The sequence below is a fragment of the Osmia bicornis genome, chromosome 13 (genome assembly GCF_907164935.1).
Source record: "Osmia bicornis bicornis chromosome 13, iOsmBic2.1, whole genome shotgun sequence".
Taxonomy (NCBI): domain Eukaryota; kingdom Metazoa; phylum Arthropoda; class Insecta; order Hymenoptera; family Megachilidae; genus Osmia; species Osmia bicornis.
Window position 1 is genome coordinate 2663340 of NC_060228.1, and position 27484 is coordinate 2690823.

At 37.2% G+C, this 27484-nt stretch overlaps 2 protein-coding genes across 6 annotated transcripts; both read left to right on the forward strand.

Moving 5' to 3' along the window:
- The first annotated feature begins 351 nt into the window (after positions 1-351).
- Positions 352-26530, forward strand: LOC114878787 (LIM and SH3 domain protein Lasp). Of its 3 annotated transcripts, none has more exons than XM_029192969.2 (6): positions 352-830; positions 8635-8729; positions 21654-21925; positions 22964-23167; positions 23762-23904; positions 24020-26530. In XM_029192969.2, exons 1-6 carry the CDS (start codon positions 762-764, stop codon positions 24197-24199), a joined length of 963 nt encoding a protein of 320 aa, XP_029048802.1. In that variant the 5' UTR covers positions 352-761; the 3' UTR covers positions 24200-26530. The 3 variants fall into 3 exon arrangements, with proteins under 3 accessions (XP_029048802.1, XP_029048805.1, XP_029048803.1); XM_029192970.2 differs by lacking the exon at positions 352-830 and adding an exon at positions 7867-8550; XM_029192972.2 differs by lacking the exon at positions 22964-23167 and having other exon boundaries at positions 355-830.
- LOC123988441 lies at positions 13068-16485 on the forward strand. Of its 3 annotated transcripts, XM_046288555.1 has the most exons (5): positions 13068-13292; positions 15487-15598; positions 15734-15996; positions 16097-16256; positions 16330-16485. In XM_046288555.1, the coding sequence occupies exons 2-5, from the start codon at positions 15487-15489 to the stop codon at positions 16422-16424; spliced, it is 630 nt and encodes a 209-aa protein (XP_046144511.1). In that variant the 5' UTR covers positions 13068-13292; the 3' UTR covers positions 16425-16485. The 3 variants fall into 3 exon arrangements, 1 of the variants encoding a protein (XP_046144511.1); XR_006830048.1 differs by lacking the exons at positions 16097-16256; positions 16330-16485 and having other exon boundaries at positions 13369-15598; positions 15734-15820; XR_006830047.1 differs by lacking the exons at positions 16097-16256; positions 16330-16485 and having other exon boundaries at positions 13068-15598; positions 15734-15820.
- Positions 26531-27484: the final 954 nt, after the last annotated feature.

The window sequence follows — 27484 nt, forward strand, 5'->3', positions numbered from 1 at the left end:
TAATATCTTTGTAAAAAGATGCTTTCCTATCTATTTTTCAGATCAATTCTTATTAAATGTAATATTTGCGACTAGAGCAATTTTATAAGATACAAATTATTAAGAAACATTAATATTCCACGCTAATATTACTTCGGTGATGCTACCATAAAATAAACCTAATTTACCGATGAATCTTCTATATTACCGGTACACTACACTAGAGCCAGCTTCCATGGAATCATTCTGCACGAAAATCTCAGCAAAGAAACATTTAATATACCTTTATTTATATTCCAAAGTTCCAGATGAAATTGTCTTAATCATTTTATTAAATAAATACATTCGAAAGAGTTGACGGAACACAGATATCTCGTTGCCTCTTTGACTAACGTCGTATCCCACCATTACTGTCAGTCAAGGAGTTTTTGTAGCTAGACGAGAACGAGAGGGCAGTGCAGTTTGGTGCGGCTGTGTGGCACCCGTGCAGTTCCGAGCTTTTCCTCTGGCGTGGATTTTTTCCCTGTTCGTGGCTGGTTGTTGTTGTTCTCGAGGAAAGTCGTAAATAAATTGTACGGCGTAAACGTGTCCAGGCGTCCACGATTTTCCGCGATCATACCGACACAAAAGACCGCGCGGATGTGTCGTTAGTGTTACACGTGTTCTTTACGTTCGTCGCAGTGTTTTGTGAAGAAGAGAGGCCAAGATACATACGCGGAACTTGGACTGAGAGACGGTGGGAAAGAGAAGAAAGACGACGAAGAAGAAGGAAGAAGCAGAAGATGAGCAAGACGTGCGCCCGCTGCGAGAAAACGGTCTACCCGATCGAGGAGCTCAAGTGCCTCGACAAGGTACTGTTACACATATATCCGACCAAATTTTCAGATTCATGTCTCTCCCAAGATTCATCGTTCGTTAACGATTTAATCGAACGATTCCGTCAGAGGATCAATATCTCGCAGAAAATTCTCTTTCACTTAATCTCCATTCCGTTAAACCTCAAGGTTAGTAAGTATCGTCCTACGGTAGACCGAACTGACTGATTTTATTTCATCTCGCTCAAGTTTCGCCGTGAAAAGTTTTACGATTATGTACAATTGTACGATTCCATAGTTAGAAGGTAAAAGATCGTAAGTCACATGTTTTTATTTCAAATATAATACCGTTTAAATTCGATACCGTGCGAAGTGTCTTATAAATATACAGTGTGTACATAGTCGACTCGATGAGAGAAACAATATCTGTATTTAAATGTCAATTAAATTTTTGCAAAATGTCATATTTTTATTTTAAAACCCCTATATTATTGCGCAAAGTGAACTTTGTTCAACGCTTTTAAATATAATAAATCTTGATACAAATACCAGAGATAAGATCTTTCACCGATACCATGATTATTTATCTCTACATTAAAATAAAAGAATGAAATTTAATCGGTGTATATGTTGTCGGCAATATATGAAAAGCAGTCTAAGCAATGTTGATCTATATCCTAATACAAACAATATTAATTTCCCCCAAATTAAAATTTTAATTTTACCAAATTATAGAATAATTATTTTACAAAATCCTTAGAATGTCTAGGAAAAAAATATACATATAATATAAAAATAATTCGGATATTTCATACTTTACCCAAAATCTCCAGGCAGAAGTATTATAACGCACCCTGTACATGAAGTTGTTTCATTGCGCAGACTAATTAATGGGTTCAATGAAATATCTTCGGGCACATCCTATTCTTAATGTTATCGTTCGTTGTGAGAACGGCTGGGGATTTTTTTGCCAACAGATCGTAGGATGTACCGTTCTCGTTTAGTTCCGCTTACTTGGAGGCGTCCTGTTCCATTCGGCATAATTGTCTGTCGTTTCGTCCGTCCACGCCAGCGTACAAGATACGCTCTGTTCTCCGGCCTCCGCTCCAGCTACGTTTTTCCCTCGGAGACGCTGCTTCTTTGTAACGTATTCTATCGTTTCCCGTTCGACTCGTTCCTAATTAACGTCGCTCTCGGTAATTAATACCGATAAGAGTATTCGCCGTGCATGTAGATATCTGCAAAGGACCGAGGGGATTGGAATTTTTCCGGTCAGGTGGAAATTATTATTTCTGCTATTCACAAACAATGGAACTACCGACTTTTAAGTCAGAAATAACGTAGGAAATTAAATAGATTAAGGATGAAACAGGTCGGATGGTGCAATAAAGCAGGAGGTGATTCCGTAAGCAAAAATAAATTGAAGAGAAAAGAATAAAAGTAGCTTAATAAAATTTATAATTTAAAATAGGAAACTTGAAACCAGTCATTTGCAATAGCAATTAGTAATAATTAGATGATAAGTATTTGGGTAAGAGGGAAGAATCGCTGCAACTCCGTATCCAGTGCACCTGCAAATCGGTGCATCCTCGGTGCATCCGCTCTCGAGCGAACCACTCGATTTTCAAGCCGGCGATCGTTCGCCACGGTATTATAGACAGAAATACATACCAGTCACGATTTATTTAACGCTCGTCCCGAGTTAACGAGCCTTAAATCACGTAGGCGGCATTCTAACGCCGGAAAACGAACAGGCTGCCCAACAGGCAGAAGAGAACCTCGGCCTCCTAAATTTGGACGTATCGAGATACGCGATCTCCACGTTGCTTTCCTCTTTCCAAATTCTCTTTCCAGCCTGGTTAATATATTTTTAGTTATATAGTTTAATATATGTTTAGTTTTCGGTTAGTTAATAATTTACTCGGTTCGCTCTAAAAGTAACGCAAGCTTTCGAAGAATCGAAAGAAAGGAATCCGTTAGAGGAAATCTTTTTTTCTAATTCCTCTAATTACAATTTACGTTAATCGTAGATTCCCAATTGAGGCAGATGGTAAAAAAGATGAATAAGTGAAGCAAGAGTGAAACGTGGAACGATTTCAATTCGAGCCTGGTCGAAGGCGAACCACTAGAATCGGATATACCGCGAATAATTATTTCTCTGTAAGATTATAGTCCGTTATCGTGCTCGCTGATTTTTCTCCTCTCTCTTTCTGGTCCCTCCGCATATCTTGTCTTCTCGTTGCCAGCTCGTTGTACCGTTCCTGTGAATGGCACGTACAGAGCCTCCTTTCTCTCTTTGTCTTTCTCTCACTGCCATCGCTGCTCTCCTTTTATCCGGCAGCCTCTGTTGCACTGTAAGGAAGCTCGAGCCGCCAGGCTCTGGACCATTTAACTCTTCTATTAACAACCAAAATGTTTATCATTCTTTTAAAATCCAAGTACTCTGTAAAACGACCATAAAAATAAGGGCTTCTCAAACTTTTCCCCTCAGCCTCCTTTACCCGAGCAAAATTCTATTTTTGCGTACTTCGTCCCGCTGCCGAATACGCTAAAGTGTACACGAAACAGCGTCTTGTTTCAATTTACACGACCCGCATACGCGCCAGACGCATCCTGCTGTTGCGGCAATTAATCCACGTCCCATTAACCGTAGAGGAACCGCTTAACAGTTCTTCTCTTTTTTCTCTCTTAACCACCCTCGGCATTGTTCGTGTACTTTTTAAGCGCGTGGCTATTAAATTAAGACGTGGTCCGCGGAGAGAAATAAACAGTATCCGTTTCCCTCTGGAGGAAAATTCAGAAGTTAAAGAGGGAGGATGGAAATTCTGATGGGGCTATGATGGTTCCACTCTGATGGATCTGATTCTTTGATAGAGTTAGGTGAAATTGTAATCGAATTCCAGGCTACACGTTGCGTGGGTCTGGCATACGATTGCAACAGGTGGGAGTCATTCGCAACCTGTTGCGCCTACACCGTGGCTCAAAAATACGTCCACCGAGCTAACGAACATACGTTTGTTCTTGTATTCGTAACAATTGAAACACATATGTGTTTCATTTGCACAGTCCGCAACATTTCCTTAAATGGAAACTTTCTATCGTTCCGCTTTTTCATTCGTTCGAAATCGAATTCAATTACGTTAGAATTCAATTGGATAACGTGAAATTTTTTTTAATTCAATCATTCGGTTTGCAGTATTGTATTATTAATAAGATATTAATGGCATTCGGTATTCGCTTTCTGTTCCTGTTTTGTAATCACTTGATTAAATTGAATTCGTGGTTCCGGTCACTGACCACCGTGACAGTCAACGCGTTACCCGAGACTCGTGGAACCTAATAATGTATTTTCTCTTTAATCCTCTAATGCATCTAATCACCTCGAGGTTAAAGTATAAATTTCTGAAAAACCTCGCATGTAAATACCTTCGAAAATTCCTGCGAGGCTATGGCCGATCACGTTCCATAGCGAGGTGAGGAAATTTCGAAGGAACAATCCTTTTACTTTCCAGGATCGTCCGTTGGAAATTTCTATTATGTCGACGACGCGATACGGCATCCGCTCGTTTCCCACTGATCGTTGCGAAAACGGGAATAATTCCGCACGAGTAACAATTACTAGACACCTTTTACCAGGAAAAAAAAGGACGCAACGAATGATAACGGAGTTGCGGAGAAACGTAAGGAATTAAAGGGATCCTCGTCGGATGTTGGTTGCCGCGGGATTAACGCGTGCTTCTCGACGCGTTTGATATTTAGAGAATCGCAAAGGTCATCCACGGGATCATTCGGCTGTCATTACAGGACGAGCGACTCTATTGATACTTTCACTTTCGACGAACGTTACCACGATTCGAGTGCGCGATACAATTCCCTCGCGCACTTTTACCAACGCTGATCTAATTTCACACGGCGCCACTTTCTTCGCCGGCCTCGAGCTGGCGAACTGTGCCTACCGTTCTGATACAGGTTGTCTCAAAAACAAATGTACACCGGCCTTTCCTAGGGAGAAATACAGAATGATACTATTACTGCAAATTACTGCAGTTATGAGTTATCGTGCATTCGGTGTTCTCCCTTTCCTATGTTGCAATTTTCCTCAAGAGTTTTAAAAAATACCTTGAAGACCTCTACACCGCTGGATAGATCACGAAAAATCGAAGTGAAAAGCTCTGTAGCATTTTTCGATGGGATCAGTAGTTTAGCCACATTTCGTTGTTGAAAATTGACCAATCAGCGCGTAGCTTGGGTGACTAGAGTAAAGGAGTAGGAGACTAGCCTCCTCTGCGCCGATGAGCTGCGCCGCTGAGCGTCGCGCATGCGCATACGCATGCGCAGTCATACTCAGTTGTTTCAATTTACTAAACGGTTTGATAAATTGTACATATACCATTTTCGTCTGTATCCTGTAATAAAGATTGATATCGAATATATCCAAAAAACCATAAAATTGCTGTCTTTACAATAGCAAAGAACGTTTGTATTATTGAAATAATTAATTAATTCCGTTTCCACTAGACTCTCGGCGCATGCGCAAGCGCAGCGGAGGAGGCTAGTCAATTTTTCAATTTTCAACAACGAAATGCGGCGAAACTACTGATCCCATCGAAAAATGCTAGAGAACTTTTCACTTCGATTTTTCGTGATCTATCCAACGGTGTAGAGGTCTTCAGGGTATTTTTTAACACCCTGTGAGTATCTATTTTGAAGTATCCTCTACACAGATATCGCGTTCATTATTTAACAAACGAGATTACGCGGACGATTGTTGCCATCGGCACAATCGCTCGCGATTGTGTAACGCCGGTGATGCTTCACCTGTTTTGGAGAACTGTTCATTCACCGTTTAAATGATCAAAAGAGGCTTTTAATAGTATCGGTCCTTGTGCCATTTCTATAGAAAATAATAGCGTAAAAATCGCCGCAAGCATTGTGGAAATAACGAAACAAAGGAGAGGAAGATTAATCGATCGGAATTCTTCACCGGAGATATCCAAATTCGTCGCGAAATATAAGTAAAAGTTCGATGACCATATTTGAGATTTCGCGTAACATTTACGGCTACCATAAGCAAAGTTTCTTGCGAAACAAGGCTCCGACTTCGACGGGGAACATTCCAAAAAGCGGCGAAAGTGCTCCTGGTAACGTTACATCGCGCGGTTCGTAAATATTGTCTCCGTGTAATCCAGATACAAACATCGTAATTGAGTAATCGAGTTGAATCACGCGTAACACCGGTTGCAAGTACGCAATTTTTCGATGAGAAACTTCATTGCCCAAACCCGCGTGGATCTCTTTTTGCCGTCGTTTTTACGGGCCGGATACTCGGAGCTCGATGTTTCAATCACGAATATCCGTGATCGATGATCGAAGAAGAAGAAGCAACAAAATTAGAACCAGTCTCCTGATGCTTATGCCTTTATCGTGTATGCAAAACGTATGCAAATTTCGCGATACCCATGTCAGAAGAAATTGAAATGCTCTAAACATTCGAGATACTTAAAATGATAATAAATATCGGGAAAGTTAATTTGGAAGATAAGACGACGATACGTTTAAATAATTGTAATTATAACTTCTACTGAGATAATCGGCCTTTAAAATTGCAACGATGCAACTTCTAGTTTCCAGCCTTAAACGGTTTAACGATGCAAGGACATCGATGCGAGGCACCTTAATCAATCAAGAGGAGATCGTTTTCGCGAGGGAAAAAGGAATCGAAGAAGAAGCAGCAGAGAAAAATAAAAACAGCCACCGGTGTAGCAGTTGGAGAATCGGCAAGAGTAGATTGGCAAGCGAGGCACGTTTTGATTTCTAGACGATGCAGGGTCGTCAGTGTCAGTCCGTGAGTCGAGTGCACGGAATGCAACGTCGAACGAATGCAACGGTACCTTATTTGTATCGTGCCGGCAATGTTAATCGCGCGACGAACACGCTACGAGGACCCGTACACCACGTGTCGCCTGTTGGCTCTCGTTCTTTCAATTTAGTTGCAATTAGTTAGCCGCGATTAGCGGTAATTACCCTGCTCCCGCTTTCGAATCAACCGAGAAACAGTTGGCTACTTGCTACAACCGGCAGAAAAATCTTGCTTATTCGATTACTCGGCTCTTCGAATGAATTCGTTTTGATATCGGCGCGCTGGGTATATTTAGAAAGTCGCTGGCAATATTGCTCAACTATCGGTGTAATTGCCTTTTTATCGAATAAGAGTGTTACGTGGTAAAATGCTATGAATAACTGCAAGAGATACGGAGCGGATACTGAAGAGAAAATGATATTATTTTTTATTTTTTAATCGAACCGAGTTGTTATGACATTGTAGCGGTCATCGGAGAAGCTCGCGACATATTCAAAGATACTGGGAACAAAGAGCATCCGGTGTACAATTCGAAATTGACGAGAGAAAATGCGTCGAAGAAGATGTAATAAGCGAGAGACAACGCATTCGCCACGACGAATAATTATAACCCTTTGTTGACCGCGATCAACGTTGACTCACATGATCGTGACTCATTTCTCTCTTTCCGGGTGAACACGAAGAGAGAGAAGCCTTCTTCATCTCCTGCGACTCGTTCTCCTTTCGATCGACCTTATTCGACATACGTCGACAGCCTTGCCAATTATCCCAGCAGAGACGTACGACTAGGACGGCCTTCGGTTATCTCTGGGTCAGCTGAGAAACGCGAGATCGATGCTACACGATCACTTTGTAGCACGTTTATTAGCGTTACGCTGTTAACAGGCCAAGGAGCCGAGCCGAACCGCATCAAAGATAATTAAACCGACGAGAGAAACTTTGCTGATGGAAAGCTTCGAATTTATCGCGCTAATCGCACAGTTGTTATACTGTTGCAATATTCAAATACAGGGTGTTAAAAAATACCCTGAAGACCTCTGCATCGTTGGATAGATCGCGAAAAATCGAAGCGGAAACTATTGATCCCATCGAAAAATGCTACAGAACTTTTCCCTTCGCTTTCGATAATAATAATAATAATAGGTTTAGGTTAGGGTTAGGGTTAGGTTTATGGGACCCGGGGATATAACAATAACCTATTATTGTTAAATGGCACTCTAATATGCATGGGACCCATATTTTTTAACACCTTGTATAATGGAAAGCAATAATTGCGTCTATGGACAAGATACCTACTCGAAAGTGTCGCCTGGATAACATTGCATCTCTGAGCGCATCGGTTGCATTTCTGAGCGCACTTTCTAGGTTCGAAATGCACGGGTATGCGTTAGGATGACGGCCTTCGGATATCTCTGGGTCAGTTGGGAAACCCGCAATCGATGGGACACGATCACTTTATGACACGGAGCTTTGCTCGTGATCGGAATTGCTAATGCCGTTCTCTTGGAACAGCTGTTAGCGTTCCGAGATGTTTCCTTGAGATCGATCGTGATCCAAAAGCAAAGTCCTAATTATAATCTGAACGATTCTGCGTAGTCGAGATATCGTTAATATTCTCGTTTTATTTGTTGACCCGATTGATGATCTGCGGTATTAAACGATTGGGTATCTCTCGGTTATCGGGCGATAAAAACGAACTTAATCCGTGTAAGTTAGGTCAGAGTGCATCCTCGGCGACACACGATAAATCGTCGGTACAAAACACAATGATAGGATAACCGTGCACTCGCGTTATCGTAAGATGCTACCGATGAGTAACAATGAAACAAAGGAGCCTGCGATTAGATCGCTTTTGTTTCGCGAAACAACGGAACTCGCAGTTTTTCTTCTGCGTGGGTGAGAATATCGCGATTCGGCACGGTTTCAAACGTGCATAGATATGTTTTGGAAAATAATTTTCAATCGTTTCGTTTGTTACAGGTATGGCACAAACAGTGCTTCAAATGTCAGGGTTGCGGAATGATCCTCAACATGAGGACGTACAAGGGTTTCAACAAACAGCCATATTGTGAAGCGTAAGTAAAATAAATGATATTTTTTAATTTAGATATCAATTCGCTGCGACGATTGATTCGTGGGAACAGAGTATTCTAATTGAAATTTCTGGGTTGGTTTTAGCTGACTACAAACAAGAGTTATCTTACATTCTCCACAGAATTCGCTTGCCTTGCAGTTTGCTAATTTATTAACTGTCACGACTAAGAAAGAGTAGAAACTTGAAAAACGAAAGATAAATTACAAAAAGATCGTAAATTTATAAGTCACTCGATTACGTTAATTACAAGATAAGAAAGATTTCGAGTTACCTACACTTTCTCCCTTCATTTGACCCATATATGGAGATAATTAAAGCCTCGAGCGAGCATAAATGGTAATAAGTTCGGTAATAACGAACAACTCTGATCGAAATATTAATGGGAAGAGTACGAAGATTTTATCTTATCTATTGATTAACGAGCCTATCGGTACACAACGAGATTACCTGGTAACCGGTTATCAGTTTTCTCATTTTTGCACAAATACCATCGGTGGAATAATTAGTGGAACGTTGTGGTGCAAAATTATAATCAGCGTTTGGTAACCTGTTAATTACAGAAACACGATCTACCCGACGATTCTCGATGCTGTTTCTTATAAGTGATAATTTTCTACATCTTTCCAAGCATAAATTTCATTCTTTTTATTTAACGCGATATTCAGAGAGAATTTCTTCGCGCGTTCGATAACTATTAACATTCACAAATTATCGTCTTATGATACCTTGAAATTGATTTCGAGTTCCGTTCAATTTCGTATCACTGACGTATATTAAAATAAATCTATGCTGAGGGGAAGGCCGAGGAGAGAGCGTGCAAGATTAAACGCTTTTTCGTGATTACTTCCCCACACTACTTCTACTGATTAATTTAATATTTGTGAAAGGCTTCGTTTCAAAAAATTAATTCTTCAGAATTCCTGACTGTGTTTCGATATAAATTCAGGTATCTTTATTTTGCAAATTTTGTTTGTTTCTGTTAGAAGTTTCACGATTAAATTGAAAATTTATTATTCGAATATTTTGTTATTTCCATTATCCGTTTTTTCAAATACCTAATAATATAGATAACGGCTTCCTTTGAGAATTCAAGTGTCACCCAGATATGGGTGTTAATCAGATTTCCTTAGCCCGTTTATTCGGCGTTGGAATAGGGACATCGATTTCCCATCGTATGACGAGTTAATTTACGATCGAGATCGATTTATCGAGGTTCGAGCGATCGGCACGAAGCGTTTTACCGTAAAGCAGACCCATCGGTGACTCGCGGAGTATTCAGATTGAGCATCTGCGATGACGAAATCTTTCCACAACGCGTTTCGAATCCACGTTTCTCCGCTCTCGCGAATTTATCTGCTGCGTGACCGGCTCGCAATTCCTTCGGACTGGAATGCAAAATTGTTTCAAACGATAAATTAACAATTTATAAAGCGTCGATCCCGGTTCAAACTGTTATCGATCAAAATTAAAATTGCAATCAACCGTGTTGCATTTTTCAAATCGCACCAGCATCTGCTTCGTTGCACTAAAAAAGAGTCACGCTACGAGAGAACAGTGCTCATTAAACTGTTCTGCATCTCCGTCATCTGTTCGAGCTAAGAACAACTGTACATCGTCCTTGTTTCTGTACGAAAGAATATCGATGCATCATCGATCTCTTATGGATTAAAGCAGATGCTGTTACAATTATTTCATGATTGGGGTCAATGTATGCCCAGCCAATTGACCTTCATTCATTTCTAATGCTTCTTTTTTAAATAATATAATAATTTTACTAAACGAGGGTTATTTCTTTAAAATTTTATTTATTATCCGAATATTTTGTTATTTTCATTATCCGTTATTTCAAATACCTAATTAGATAAGTAACCAAATTCCTAATAATATAGATAACGGCTTCCTTTGAGAATTCAAGTGTCACCCAAATATGGTATTCTTTGGTATTAATTTTCTAATGTAGAGGGATTCACATTTACCCAGAGTTCTTTTTTCCAACTGCAAAGGATTAATTGGTGAAATTTCGCAGTTCGAGTTTCGTATTCCGCGGTAGCAAGCAGCCAAGTGCATGTGTCAGCAATGCGTGTCGAATCAGACGATGAACTGAATAAGCAAAGCAGAGAACACATGTGAGTCGTGAGATTCATTCATTCGTCTGGTAGTCTATCCCCTTACTGCTGCCCATCCCTCGCCATCATTTCCCTTGCTCTTTATCTTCCCCCTTTCTCTTCATCGTTCATTTAATTTTTATGAGCCCGTATATATACGCGTTGTCTGCTGGACGACCTCCTTCGTACACGTCTCGTTCACCCCGGCTTGACCCATCGGTGGGTCACAAACTGAATTTCTCAGAGGCGATCTGTGTCACCCGGAAATCGAATTCATATCAACGGTTTAACATTTTTAATTTACTTTACTTTACTTTAATTTTCCCCGATTCGGAAAAAAGGGATGCATTTTTACATCCCGTTTACTTTGGGTACTTTTACTCTCCGCTTTTGAGCAACGAACATTTTCGGCCACGCGCGCTTTTCGAATCTCATTCTCTTTTGCATTTTACAATTTTTTGCTTGAGCTGTGTGTCCCCTTTTAGTCGCCTTTTACGACAGGCAGGAGTTACCGAGGCCTTATTCTAATCCCCCAGAGCCACAGGGGTCCATTTTTAATTTCTACTATGAAAATTAACCCTTCAACAGCAAACTTAGAAAACAAGGATATTGATCTAAAGTTAAAATTGGGGCTCTCTCCATGGTCCGCCATCCGAGAGTTATTTATTAACACTAGAACTACCGACGTTTGATGCACATTAATTACTAAGCTAAAAATAATACAGAAAATTAAATAAATACGGAATGAAACATAATTCAAGCAAAAATACCCTGATAAAATTTATAGTTTAAAATAAGAAACTGGAAAGCGGTTATTTTAACCCCTTTGGTAGTTCTAGTGTTAAGGATTGCCTTATAAATATTGGAGATTATTTTTTAAAGACTCGATATGTTATTTCCAGTTCCCAATAAAATTTCTAATAAATTTTCATCGAATTTTCAAGGTATTCGTGAATATCGGTTTGCGGAGCATCGAAGCGAACGAACCGTTCATCGTCCAACAGATGTTTCCCACGTCGTTGACCCGCGAAAACGATTTGAATTAAGCAAAACGGTTCCCTGGTGGATGGTACTGTTGCTTATATAAATGCGTGCGAACACTTGTTCCGGGTTCTGTTGTTGAGCGACGCGAGCTGAATTAAACAGACTTATCGTATGGCTAAAGGTAACACGTGTTCGGAGCCACTTTTGTTCCATCGATTCTACCCTTTCATTCTACACTTGTCTTACCGTTCACTATTTTCATTATCGTCTTTCAATATCACGGTACTTTGGTGACTATTCATTTTTCTCGTCGTTCATTAATTGAATAATTTAGTCATTAACGATGTGTTTCGCAACGGCGACGTATTCAATTAAACGTTTCAACGATGATTTGTCATTGTTTTTTTTTTTCGAAAAAAGACGACAGCTGGAAATAACGGTTCGAAGGATGACACTAAATTTACCACATTCTTAGTCACGAAAGAATTTCTGCGTTTTTAAATTTCATAAATTACCCGATTTCTCAGCCGTCGATGATGAATCATTTTTCACGATTCTCCACTATCGCGTCCCGACCGAATTTTATCCAGCCTCAGGGAAATGATGTCATCGTTGGATCGTCGTTGGGTTCACCACGAATGAGTCACTTCCTTTCGACTCGTTTTTCCCTATTTAGAAGAGCCTATTTTACAACGCGGATTTCACCTCTTTCGCACTCTCCATAATTACAAATTCTTAATCTACCCTAGTAGCACAAAATATTGAATACATATTTATGCAATATTGAAAAGAGATTGAATCTCTTTTTCATATTTAAATATACATACAATATTTGTTCTAGATTCGGAAAGACATATTTTTTTTCGAATATTTATAAAATATTTATTCTAGATTCAGAAAGACATATTTTTTTTCGAATATTTATAAAATATTTATTCTAGATTCAGAAAGACATATTTTTTTTCGAATATTTATAAAATATTTATTCTAGATTCAGAAAGACATATTTTTTTTCGAATATTTATAAAATATTTATTCTACATTCAGAAAGACATATTTTTTTCAAATATTTATAAAATATTTATTTTATGTCACGGAAAAATATTTATTTCCTAATATAAAATAAATATTAATTTAATATTGGAAACAGTATATTGTTTGCTAAGTGAAAAATAAATATTCATTTAATATTAGAAAAAAAATATTTTTTTTCGAATGTACAAAAAATATTTAATTTCTATTAGACATGAAATATTGGTTTCTACTCTCTTTTCACATCACTGCGTGACGTAATAATAATTGATAATCGATCGTTTGCGTTGGTTAGCAACAAGGCAATAATTTACGATTCTGTATTGTTACCGACGCCAATTTTCAACGTGCTGTGATACAGTGAGGATACAGGAAAATAATATATTGTTATTAAAACATTCATTTTATTAGCTGCAGAGAAGGTAAGTACATTTATGTATGTAATACCTATTTTTATTTCATGCTCTTAAAGTTTTCCGTATAACATTCAATTTGCAGTTACACAAATTTTAAAAATGTCTGAGAAACGTTATAAAAAATATAAATTTATAAAGAATCAAATAGCTTCTATCCAGAATCGGAGTCTAGACACAATAGAGGAATCTAGAATTATGCCAACTAATTCACCAGCAATCGCCAATCCTATACCTTTCAATCTAAATCAATCATTTGATCTTCAGATTATAAATAAACAAAATATAGAAACAAATTGTAATACTGCAAATAATCAACCTACCGACCTGACGAATTTAAAATTACTTAGTTTTTTAAAAACATGGTCCGTCGAAAATAAAATTAATCACTCTCAACTGAGTAATTTATTAAAGGGTTTGAAGGATATTTTTCCAGAATATGAACTTCCACGCGATGCTCGCACTCTGTTAAAAACTAAACGATCATCAAATATTGTGTCAGTCTTAAGCAAAACGAAGACAATAGCTCAGTACACATATTTTGGTATAAAAGAGTATCTATTAACGTTGCTACAAAATGAAAATGTATTTACTGAACTAAAAGAAACACTTATGTTTCGATTAATTTTTAATATCGATGGCATTCCGATTTCAAAAAGTTCGAACAAACAGTTTTGGCCCATTTTATGCAAATTAATATTAAACAATTGTACGGTGTCTCCTTTTCCGATAGCAATATATTATGGTAATGCAAAACCGAATTCCTTGGTTGATTACTTAAATGATTTTATACGTGAATTAAATGATATTTTAGAGCATGGATTATTTTACAATAATACTTATTTTAAAGTAGATGTTATATGCTTTACGTGTGATGCACCTGCAAGAGCATTTTTAAAAAATATTAAGGGACATACAGGTCGCAATAGCTGTGAAAGATGTACAGAAGAAGGTACATATTATAAAAAACGAATTATCTATGAAAACCATAATGCTAGTGCTCGGACACATTTTGATTTTGAACATTTCCGCGACATGAACCACCATCAAAACGATGAAAGGATACCTTTATTAAATATAATTAAATTAGATATAATAAAACATTTTGCTTTAGATTATATGCATTTATGCTGTTTAGGAGTCATGAAGAAATTACTTGGTCATTGGTGTAAGATAGAGTTTAGATTACAACAGAGAAACAAATTATCTGAAAGAATGGTTTCTGCTGCAAAATATTTACCAAGTGAATTTAATCGTAAATCACGACCCATATCGGAACTACCTAGATACAAAGCTACGGAGTTTCGTTTATTTCTCTTGTATTTGGGGCCAATTGTTTTGAAGGGAGTTCTTCCAAATGAGCATTATAAGCATTTTTTATTATTTCACGCAGCTATTAGAATTTTGCTACATAATAAATTACGTTTAAACGTAGAGTGGCTAAACAAAGCTCGAGAAATGCTAATTTTATTTGTAAATAATTCTTCTGCTTTGTATGGTAGAGAATTTTGTATATATAATGTTCATAATTTAGTGCACATTACAGACGATGTCGAAAATTTAAACTATTCTTTGGAGGAATTAAGTTGCTTCCCTTTTGAAAATTACTTGGGAAAGCTAATAAGCATGCTACGTAGATGGAATAAACCATTGGCACAAATAACAAAAAGGTTATCGGAAAATGGAGCACCTACAGTCATAAAAAATGTTAACGAAATAATTGTTAAAGTACAAAATAATAAAAAAAAAGTACAACTTCCTTATTTTGATTTAAAAGCTTATGGGTTTCGTGATTGTTATATTTTTGTAACGAATGATTATGTCCTGCAAATCACAAACATATTAGAAAATAAAATAGTTGGCAAATTATCAACAAAATTAGAAACTTTTTACAAATACCCTGTCGAATCCAAAATAATAGGAATATTTAAATTTAATAATTTCACAGATGAAATTATTTCATTTGGTCTGAATGAAATTGCGCATAAAGCATTTATAGTTAAATACCACTCGTACTTTGTAGCATATGAACTGCTCCATTTATATAATTAATTAGGTAGTATTTTATTATTAGTCATTAATTTATCAGTTATTATTATTGATTACTTTTTCTTCTTGAACGTTAAGTACACATACACACATATACACTTCTTCTGTTCCAAAACACTCTTATTGGTATAGGATTAATCCCAAAATTTTTTAGATGTCATCCAAAAAAGCATATCCAATTACACAAAAGCGACGTGCAATTATGTATGATTCCGATTCTGCGAGTGAAAGCTCAGAAATTAATCAGCCTAATACAGAAGCACCAAGTAAGTAGAAAAAAATGCCACTTATGTTAAATCTTACTATACACGTAAAAAAATCATAATAAATTAATATTAATACACATAAACGAAATAATAATAATAATAATAATAATAATAATATTTTGTGTCGTTGTACAGATACAAATATTATAACGTTAAGTAAAGAACCATTGGCATTGTTAAATCGTCAATATGTTGAACTGAAATATGACATTAAACAAATTTTAAATAAATTAGAATCTATCGAAAGACTATTAAATAACGTAGCAGTTACCGGAAGTAATTCTGGAACTGTGGATGGCGAAAAGTCTTTTTTAGACCAATTGCCACTGGCATCCGTTACCGAAATGAATAATTTTGATACTATGATCTCAGAAAGCTCTGAGAAATTTAACTTACTGGTTTGTATTCCTAAAAATCTATATCGATAAAATCATGATGCTGCATTTTTACAATAATAACGTCTTTTAATTTTCATCAAATAAATGACATACTTTTCAGGTACAATTACTATATTTAGTTGGCGGAGATACGAATAAAAAAATAATATATAACATGCTTCACAAACTAATGACGAACGAAGCAGCAACGTTTTATTCGGGACAGGGAAGAAAAAAAAAATTATCTTTTATTCATTTAAAATTATATGATGCTGTAACTGGTAAGTACTTATCATTTTTACGTTTGGTTATAATATATATAATATATAACTGATTTTATTTTTTATTTCACAGTAGCAACAAGAAGAAGGCAAGCGTCCATTACGGATGTTGAAATCAAACAAACAATATCTTTATTTTTGGCGACAGCTCAGTCAAGATTAAAATAATCTATTTAAAAAATGTTTACAATGTACACAATACAAAAATGTACACAAAATGTATACAATAAAATATAATGTACTATGCTTAATTGGAATAAAGGATTTTCATTTTCAGTTAAAATATTATTTTTCTAATCAAATTTTATCAGTTCAAATTAATTATATCATGTTTGATATGATTTGAACACTTTATAAGCTTAAAAAGTAAAACTCATAACAACAAATCTATATGGCTGATTGAGAAAGTACGTTATCCAGTAATCGGTAAGTCCCGAGATCGAATCCGGTCAATACTAATAAAAATTTCTGAAGTGGAATAATTGTTTGAGAGATTAGTAATGCACAATAAGGCATAAGAGTGTAATCTCAGACAACACGCGTGCAATTTAAAACGTTTTAATTTTATTCTTAAATTTTTTTTAGATTTCAAATAACTATTTAATATTATTTAAATATCTATTGAATATTATTTAAATATCTATTTAATATTAGTTAAATATCTATTGAATATTATTTAAATATCTATTTAATATTATTTAAATATCTATTGAATATTATTTAAATATCTATTTAATATTATTTAAATATCTATTGAATATTATTTAAATATCTATTTAATATTATTTAATTATTCAATTCATATTTTTCAAATATCCGTCTTACATTTTTTAAATATCTATTTTATATCCTATGAATATTTGGGTTATATTTTCTAAACATTTATTTTACATTTCTTATACATGTATACAATATTCAGATCCAATATTTTTTTCATGTTAAAAAGTGTGGCTTAAAAAATATTTGTTCAATATTAAAAAAAAACATTTATCCAATGTTTTTGTGCTACTAGGGTAGGCTTCTTACTCTAGAAATATTCCAGTTTAAAATACCGTCGAGGAAAAATGTGACTGGAGTGTAAAACGAGACACGACCAGCCACTGAGAACAAAACGAAACCCGAGAAGCGTAAAACAGTAATTGTTACACGTTTGCACGTGTCTCGCGGTGGATTTTAATTAAATTACCATCGAATATTAATAAATTGCCAGGTTTCAATTTTTATAGAGAATTTGTACCTAAATCGTACTAACAAAAATCACGAATGTGAAAGAGAATTTTCCAAGCTGAGTCGAAAGGCAGTTTCTGATGTGAGAACCGCACCGACGAAGAAAAGGACCGGAAGTGTGGCCGTCTGTCGCTCGCACAGTTTTAACTTGCAGCAATTTAACAGCTAGTGGTAAAAGGGGTGGCCAGCGTACCGTGACCCGACTGCACGGCTATGGTGAACCGACCTTGTCCCACAATGCACCTCTATAGGCGGTTCTTACCCGTCATTTTACAACCCCTTCTTAACCCTATCCCTTTTTTCCCGTTTACAAAGAAAATAAAGTTACCCAGTTGGATCAGCGTCTAAAGTTGTTACAATCTTTCAACCGAACGACGTATTTCACCGATATTAATTAACAAGCCTTTCCACCATAATTCCACAAGAATTTCTCTCGTCTAGAGAACCGCATACCGTCTTAATTACGCTAATCAACGCCCCTCTAGTCGCGACTACTTCCTAGTGTCGTGTCGCATATTCCACGGGCAATTAGTCGACGTTTCAATTGCTGCGTTCGATTCGATACATTTCAGTTCGACGTCTTTACCAAAGGCGAAGAAGAGGGACGAGATAAAAAGTGAGAATCTTGTTTCGGCCTTCGTTGGAATTCGAGTAATGCGGTCGAAGTAAGGTTTCGTTCGGTCGGTAGGACGACCCGGCTACTTTCGAAGCCCATTCGCGACTCGACCGCGGTTACGGAATCCAATAAGACCAGTCTCGGAAAATTTTCCTCGTCGATGGAAAAAATGGAGGCTTAAAAATGTAGAAATGTTGCTAATAATAAACGAGAGAAATTGGAAGCTCGAAATATTCAAGAAGAAAGTTCGACTCTCCGGACGACGCTATGAACACCCTGACAAAAACTGAAATTCACAATTTGGAAGTCTGAAGAATCCGAAGAATAAAAGTCGAATTTCGAGCAATGTTATTCAGGAGGAATATTTTAAAGTCAAAAATGGCTCCATGGTTAAAGGATAAAAAAGAAAGGAACTGTATACCGCGAGGAGAAAACAAGGGCCACACCGTCGCGCTGAAATGTCACGGATGTCGCAATGCAACCGTTCGCGTCAGCGAGTTGCATCCCGCCGAATGGCAGCGGGGAATTTTATGCAAATGCGAATAGTGACGCGAGGCCAGGAAATATCTTACTCGTTAAATAGCCCGGTAATGTGAATCGGCCCGACAAAAGGCTCCAAAGTTACACTTATGTGTTCGTATACAACGCATAACGACGCGTTACGTAATCTGGCTGGCACAATTACCACGGTAGACAACGTTATGGGCGCCGTACATGGAAAACAAACTCGTGACACAAATCTCGATTACGCTCGTGGCGCGAGGTGTGCGCCTCACCTTTGCGTCTCTAATCCTTTAACCATGGACGATGAAAATGAATTACAATTAAAAATAGCGTAATTGAATTTGCTGCTTCAGAATTTCCAAAGATTCAGAATGAATAATTAATAATTGATAATTATTCGAAATCTAGAGAAGCAATCGCCTAGATAGCGAACGAACCGAGTGATTCATAAAACGATCGAATATAATTTATTCACGCGTGCTAATGCAATGACTAATCGTCGAGTTGCTGGTCGCTCGTGAACGGTGTCGCGGATACACTTGAACCCTCGTCGCATTCTTATGCGGTTTTGCATGCGATACTTATCAAATAGAAACAGGCAGAAGGGAAATTCAATGAGCCGCAATCAAAGCGTAACTTACGATCAATTTATCACCCTGTATAAATAATAATCAATTTTCATACGAGACAGAGAGACCAGCACGTTCGTTTCGATTGTTCGAAATGTTCCTATTACGAATGATATGGAAGCGCAAATTTCTTCCTCCTGGAAATATTGTATATTGTTATGTATTCACTGATAGAACATATCAATACAAGCTGTTTACAAGATGCGATAGCGAACACGTGATTTATCAAATCGCAGTGCACGTGCACGTGCACGGAAAGGTGGAGCGAGAGACTACTCTTTAATAGCGTAAGAAGATTTCTAAAGTTACAACACATTCGCGTTTATTTGAATAATTCTTTTGAAATGAAAAATCAGATTTTTAGAAATTGTATTATTTTAAAGAAACGCTATTGCACGTGTGTACCGTGTAGAAACGATGCTATCTTTGAGTGATCCATGACTCCGAGGATCTATAAATCTACCACGATGGAATGGAGCCTTCAGTCGAGTCGAGGTCTCCTGTTAGATCTTTATCCTTCGTTTCGCTTACGTAAATGATCGCATATAGGTCAAGTTGAATATTTCCATTTTTAGATATCTTAGGTGCTACTCCTTAACACATCCACCATTCTTGTATTCATAATTCTCAAAATGATATATTAACAAAGTTGCAACGTTCCGCGAAAATTGTACTCGTGTATCTTATCACTATTTGCCACGTTTCAACGTGATATATCGTCACATGTGTACGCCACGCGTGTTTAAAAATAAAACTGTTTAAACACTCTATAATGCATTCATTATTTCACACCATTATCGTAACTGGTTTACAGATTTTCCTGTATTATCTTTATTTGCACATTTTGCATAATTCACGCGTTCTAAACAATTTATTCCACTTTGTTACACCTACCATATAATTTCTGTGCTCTGGTATGTTGTAAACGTTGAGGGAAAAGAAATCTTTCCAGATAATCTCAGAACGAAAATGTTGAATATAGAATTGAAAAATCAATATTTTTATTTTACCAGTAGAATCGACTTCTCACGTGGATCGAGCACGCGTGTACCTCGATCTCGATCTCGGTAGAGACTCGTATCGATTCGATCGAACGTTCTGTTCTGCAAAACGTTTCTATCCCGACCCGTTCGCAATCGGCCCATTAGCCGTTGCACAGATTATCCAGTTAGCGATATCAATTGCGACTCCTTTCTTACTTTCCTTCTCGTTCGATCGAAGAATCGTAGAATTAAACGAAAAACCGACACGATTCCGTTCGCGATTCTGATATAAATGCTCGGTTTCCTCGTCACGCCGTCTGAGCTTTCGAACAAATTTTTCTCACCGCAACTACAGCTGATCGGGAGAGTGTAATTACCTCTGTATTGTTGAGAACGCTCTTTTTTCTTCCTCTAAAGCGTATGCGCATTGATTACGCGTTTATCAAGTCGTCTCGCCTGCATTTCCTCTGTTAATTAATATGCCGCACCTCAGACAACGACCTTATAATTCCATTCCTACCCGATCTCCGCTACGTGTAACGCGCGTTATGCCATTGTGCAACGATAAATCGCGCTTTTATTTCCTCGTTGCGTAGAGAAGAGTCGTGGAAAGTTCAAGTTTGCATTTTTCATACCGTTAAATTTCATCAATATAAATCTTTCCTCTTTCTGAAATCCATCTTCAAATCCAGGATAGTATGTTAAATTATTATATAATTCATTGCTACATTACGCACAGTGTTGCATTGTTACACGGATCAGTGAATTCAAATTGAATGCAGAAAGAAAGTATGCAAGTATAACGAGGAAAGATATATAGCGCATCTGTTCTGCATTCATTCTGGCAGTTCTCGAATGATCGTGCAACACGTGAAATAATAAAAATAAATAAATTTTCTTTTAATGGGTTAATTATAACGGTTGACGCATCCATGTTCTCTTTATTCATAATGGTATCATTATCAAAGGATGTTCGCGATAAACGTCGGCGTCGTCGACCGCTTGTCGTTTCCCTCGAAACTTTTATCCACCAGGATTTCCATATTTTCTTCACGCAGGAAATGCTCGATGAAGAATCTCTCGAAAGGTTCGCAACGCGCGTTAGATGGCATGCGAGATCGTTATCCGTTTCCAAGATACTCCTCCGGCGATAAATTAAATTAACCAGTGGTATTGGCTTAACGCGTCGGTGCACCAGGAATTTGACACGTAATTAAGTTGAAATCGTTAGGATATCTCGGTTATCGGCGTCTCTGTACTCTCTAACGTTAATTAAATCAACGTATGTATTTTGAAAATTGACAAAACTTCAACGTAAAGTCGTTTCACCTCGATCGCGGAAGGCGAACCGGCTCGTTTGGAATTAGCGATTTATATACCGGAAACGTTCGCTCTTATTTGCCGGCGGTAATCAATTGCGTCACGGTATCGTTTCCAGACACATACCGAAGGCAAAGGCCACCACAATGGCGGAGACACCGGAACTAAAACGCATCGCGGAGAACACGAAGATCCAAAGTAACGTCAAGTACCACGCGGAGTTCGAGAAGGCAAAGGGCAAGTTCACCCAAGTGGCCGATGATCCGGAGACACTGAGAATCAAGCAGAACAGCAAGATCATCTCGAACGTTGCGTACCATGGGGAACTTCAGAAGAAGGCGATCATGGAGCAGAAGAGGACGATGACCGGCGAGAACGGTGAACAAATTGGTAAGTCAAAGGTTATCCTCTCGTTTCACGCGTGCCCTTTTACAGTTCCTTGTACAGAACCGTCTTGCTTTGTCGTTTCTAAATGTTTGGCGTTCGCACGGTGCACCAGGTGAACGGAAGTTATTGGAATATTGATATCAGAAATGTGCTAACATCCTACGATAGAAGTATCTAACAATTCCAACCTAATCGATCCTACTAACAAGGGGAACTACCCGAGTGTTACACTCACTTATTAATGAAACTTTGCCAGCTTGTATACCCTCTTTTGGGGGCAGACGGCTAATTGTTTAAAAGATATTAATAATTACAGTTAGTTACTCCTTACATTCTGAAGTATGACAAACTCACACATACAACTCGCAATCTATAGATCCACGGTTCAAATCCTTGGTTCACAACATAATTTTTTTTTTAATGATAATTGGTCTCTTTTTGAATAACTATTACATAAAAATTATCATAAAAAAAAAAAAAATTTTTGGGAACCAAGGATTTGAACCGAGGACCTTCAGATTGCGAGTCATGGATCCGCTCCGTGGTTAATCACATGACTCGCAATCTAAAGGTCCTCGGTTCAAATCCTTGATTCCCATATTTTTTTTAAAATGATAATTTGTCTCTTTTTGAATAACTAAAATTCTATATTCTATTTTGACTAACTTTAATTATTAATATCTTTTAAACAATTAGCTGTCTGCCCACAAAATGGGGTACATTTTACGAGGTCTACAAGCTGGCAAAGTTTCATTAATAAGTGAGTGTAACACTTGGGTAGTTCTCCGTATAAGCTCGAATAAAACAAACCATCATTTTCCTCTTCCTAAACGTAACAATAGTATTTCACAGAGAAAAGGTGTCGGTACAAATTGCTTTTCGCTTTCACCTAAACCACAGACGATAAATAACGAAGCTTCCCTAGATTTTGAAACGATCTTAAAATAGCGGCTAGATAAAGAATTTCTAGAGTATCTACGAGCGATGCTGCGGACATTGTCGAGAAGAATATCGCCATGCTTTGTGTATTGTTGAATTTAGAGTACGTAGAGTACACGGACGGTACAATCGCGCCTACATCGGGCGTGAACGCGAACCCACCGGTCGCGAGAACTGCGAATTCCCCGGTGCAAAGGACACCAGGTAGGATCGCCGATTACGATCCCCTTAGCGAGGCGAGGCCGAGCCCTTATTCCGCCAGGCAAGCGGCCACTACTGTCATTTATACGAGCGACAAGGGACCAGGTGAGTAATTATCCATTTTACCCGAAAAATTTTACTCTTCTTCACCCCAGTCAGTGTCTTAAAAATAAGAAGACTTTGGTGAACTTAGACACCTCTGATATGTTTCTGATAGAAACGAACGCATCGCGTGGAATCGTTTCATTTTTGTGCAAAAATGTAATATGTAACCGGGAAAGCTGTTAACGGTGGCTGGTCAGAAAGTATTTCTGTTTTGTGCGAACGCGTGTTGCATTTGTTCTGTTACCAACTCACCGACCACGTCAATTCACTGGTAACCACTTCCGATTTCTTATCCATTCACCATTTTATGTTGTATGGAACCTAGATATTCTGTTAACACGTTGAACGCCATCGGGGTCATCGGTGACCGGCTTCGCAATTTACACATGCCTGAATAATTGAAAGAAAACAATAGAAAAACATTATTTTAATGAAATGGCAAATAGAATGAATTATTATTATTCTTACTAATTAGAGCTTTAATACCTCCCACAAAAAATGTCCAATTTATAGCGTTCAACGTGTTAATCACTGGTGTTGAACAACACAAACTATTCCATCAATTTTATAAATGTTCTTTGGAAATAATTTCAGTAACGAATCCACCTACTAGAAAGATTGGCTCGGTGGCAGATATTGACCCTGTGAACGAATACTATGGATCGTTGACGCCAGCCACGAACAACAATCACGTTCCACAGCATCAACCTCCTCCACCACCGCCAGCTAATGTTGGAGTAAGTATTCCGAATGTCTACATATGGTAGAAAGAATTCTAAGAGACCATCTATTCGATTCTATCGTATTTCCATGGAGAATGATTAAAGAAAATCCTTATGATTCTATTTGCAGAGAGTGTACAGAGCAATGTACGACTACGAGGCGCAGGACCTCGACGAGGTGAGCTTCTGCGACGGCGATCTGATCGTCAACTGCACGGCAATCGACGAAGGTTGGATGACGGGGCTGGTTGAACGTACAGGACGACACGGCATGTTGCCCGCGAACTATGTCGAGCCGGCGCAAATTTAAAATGCTTTCTTCCATACCCTGCCTGCGCGCCGTCGTCGTGTTCGTTTCACCTCGACTTTGTCTGTTCGGTGGTCAGGCCACTTTTCATCGAAACGCTTCGAACGAAGAAAGTGGCGCAAAAGGAAAAAGCGACACACTCGAAGAACTCGATCTAACCCAGAGAACTTCTCGGAGAGAAAAGAAAGGAAGAGACGACGAACGATTCTTTCCCTTCCATCGCGTGCAATTGATGAAAAAAAGAATGTCGTTTCAACCGGTTCGCTACTTCGTCCAAAGATTTATATTTCAAAATAGCAATCAAATTTTTGTTTTAATGATAATTAGAAACAGGGATTGTTTTGTTTGCGTTTGAATATTGGCGATCGTAGCGAAAGGGTTGAACGAACAGGATGGATCGACGAGAAATTCTTCGTTATCTCGGTACACGGTAATTTCGGTACCGGCAACGATGGATTTAATGAAATTCGAACTTATTATAAACTTCCACACCGAGTGAGTGCCTTGCATCGTTTCGCATTTAAGCAACTAGAAAGTAATTCCAAGTTGGGACCAAATTCTACTTCACCTCTTCCACGAGGAATATATTCACTATCCTTCCACTGATAACAGTTTTTATGAATCTATCGATCAAACATAGCACACCATTCCGTTGCTTCGACAATTCCACGAAGTTGTCTTGATAGTATGATAACAAGGACTGGAAGGTTCGACATTCGTCTTTATTGAAATATTATTATTTTCATTTTAATATAAGCATCTGTAGCATGGATCTTCTTTAACTTGTAAGAACACAGTGTTATTTTTTAGACAGAAATTTTCTTTTACATTCATATGTTCTTTTCTTTTTAATTAGAAATACTCTTTCAGTCTTTGTTCATCTTCTTGTTGGTGAACTCTTGAAGTTCATTACAATATTTATTTGTAAAACTGAATAGTGCTTCCAGTATCTTGAATGTTAGGCTCGAACAGTATATCCAACGCATACACGTCTATTTTATATAATTGTGATTTTTAAAGGAGAAAATAACGATGTGCCTTACACGCGTGTTCACCTTTAATTAGGACAATCTTGTGTCGTGATTTAGAAAAATGAATATACACACGGCGTTCGCGGAATAATCGTGAAAGCGAGTCTAGTTAGGATAACACGACGAGGGAATGTAATATCGTTGATAAGAAAGTTTTCTTGCCTAGTTGCGAAAGAAAGTAACGAAAAGCATCGTTGGGAACCTTGATTGCCCCCTCTTTAAAGTTAATTAACGACATTAATCAACATTTACCTAATAGCTGTTAAGTTTTATCACGCGAGATTCGTTTAAATAATATGTTTCTTCGACTTTCTACGATCCTTTCAGTGCTGAAAATTATTACAATTCCTGCATAATAGAAAAAGAAGTTAATCATATTTGAAGATGCTCTTGCAATTAGCAACTCGTATTAATTGAGACTATGAAATTGATTAAGAAGCATAGTTTGGAAGATATATTTTTAAACGATCTGCTTTCTTAATTTCATACACATTTTCGTAAATAGAACAGTACTGAAAGGATTCGATAGCTTTTATAATATTCAATATGAAATATTTCTTCGCGATTGTCTCGATCATCTCGATAATTTTATACCCGCTCGATGTCCAATTAATGTACAGATAATATAGTGATCGCGGAAAAATTAATCGAGATCGTCGGATCGCTATTGCGAAGTATCTGAATTCTCTTATTCGAGTCATCCAGGTGTAATTCATCACCCTTTTTATATTTTTGGTAACTACAATTATAATTGAAAGTTTATCCGGTAGAAATTGATTGTTAAAATTAAAATTATTACCTGTCGAGATTTTTTTACACCTAGAGGCCTGAATTCATAAGGAACTGGACCGTGAAAGTTTTAAGAGAATTTAAACGAACCCTTCCTGTTATATTCTTCTATATTCTGTGAAAAAAAAAAAGAAATTTTGATCGGTTAAAAATCTGTGGTTCCTCGGATATCGTATCTGAATACATTGCATTTACCTGAGATGTGTGAACAGTTCTATTGCGAAAGGGCTGAGGATAATAAATAGTAATGTTGTTACGTGAAGCATTCACGCGACGTCGTAGTTCGACTTCGTGATAAAACCGCGAGAAGATATATTCATATTTTTGGAAACATGTTAGCATTATTATTATTATTATATTATTAATATTATTTCTCCTCTTTTTGTAATTATTAGAACCGCCAATAAGAATTTACGACTCACAATTGTGAAACATACAGAAATATATGTTAGCGTTGTTTAAACAGATAATATTATATTATGATTAACAGATCATAAACAATATGTTATGGAAATTCTTGCTTTCTAGTTATTATTATCCTTTCCTTGGTACTCTTCAGCGAAGGGGGTACAATTAATTCAAGTATAAAAAATGCACATTTATTGAGTGACATAAGTACAGTAAAAGGATAATGGTTTTAAAAGACCGATATCGCGACTGTTAAATGCAAATTTTTCATTTGGGTCCATATCAAACAGACTTGGGCAAAATTTCTCGACGTTTGAAAATTTCTTCCATTATTTATTTAATTAATACATAGGACCAGCACAAGGTTTAATGAATTCTGTGCGAAAATTCATGCAATGATACACAGAATCGAATTTGAGAATCTTGGAAAAATCCACGCTAATAATGCCCAACTCTGACACGAAGTATCTCGTGATTAATTTTCTTCCTGGAAAATTTCAACACTACGTGCCGTTCTTAATCTTAGCAATTTTCTATCATTTTCTTTACCTCATCGTCCCTCAACCGCTGGGATTTCTCTCACGATATTATTACAAAGGAATATGTATTGTTACATTGCAAATTTATTATCTGGGTGAAAATGAAAAGCTTCTTTTATTCAAAAGCAAAATCAGAAGATATCGCGTCGATATTCTAGCGTTTAACGTAATTTCAATCACTCACAAAATTGTACGAATTTCTCGAAAAGCAAAACAACACTCCATATAAAAGCTATTCGAAACACGTAGCAGTCTTGCAACATTACGAGACACAAAAGCAACGAAACGGTTCCGGCAAAAATGCGCGAAATTAGATTAAAATTTCATCTATGGACCTCGCTATCTATTCAAATAGCGAAACATTTGTTCCCCTGAACTTTGGAATGTATTATAAATTTACAAGATTCTTGCTAAAAAATTTCTTTAATTTCATTTGCATTAAATGCTCGAAGCGGCTGTTCTCGATTTTCTATCGAATTTCGATGAACAATCGTCAGACTTTTATTCTTTATCAATACTCT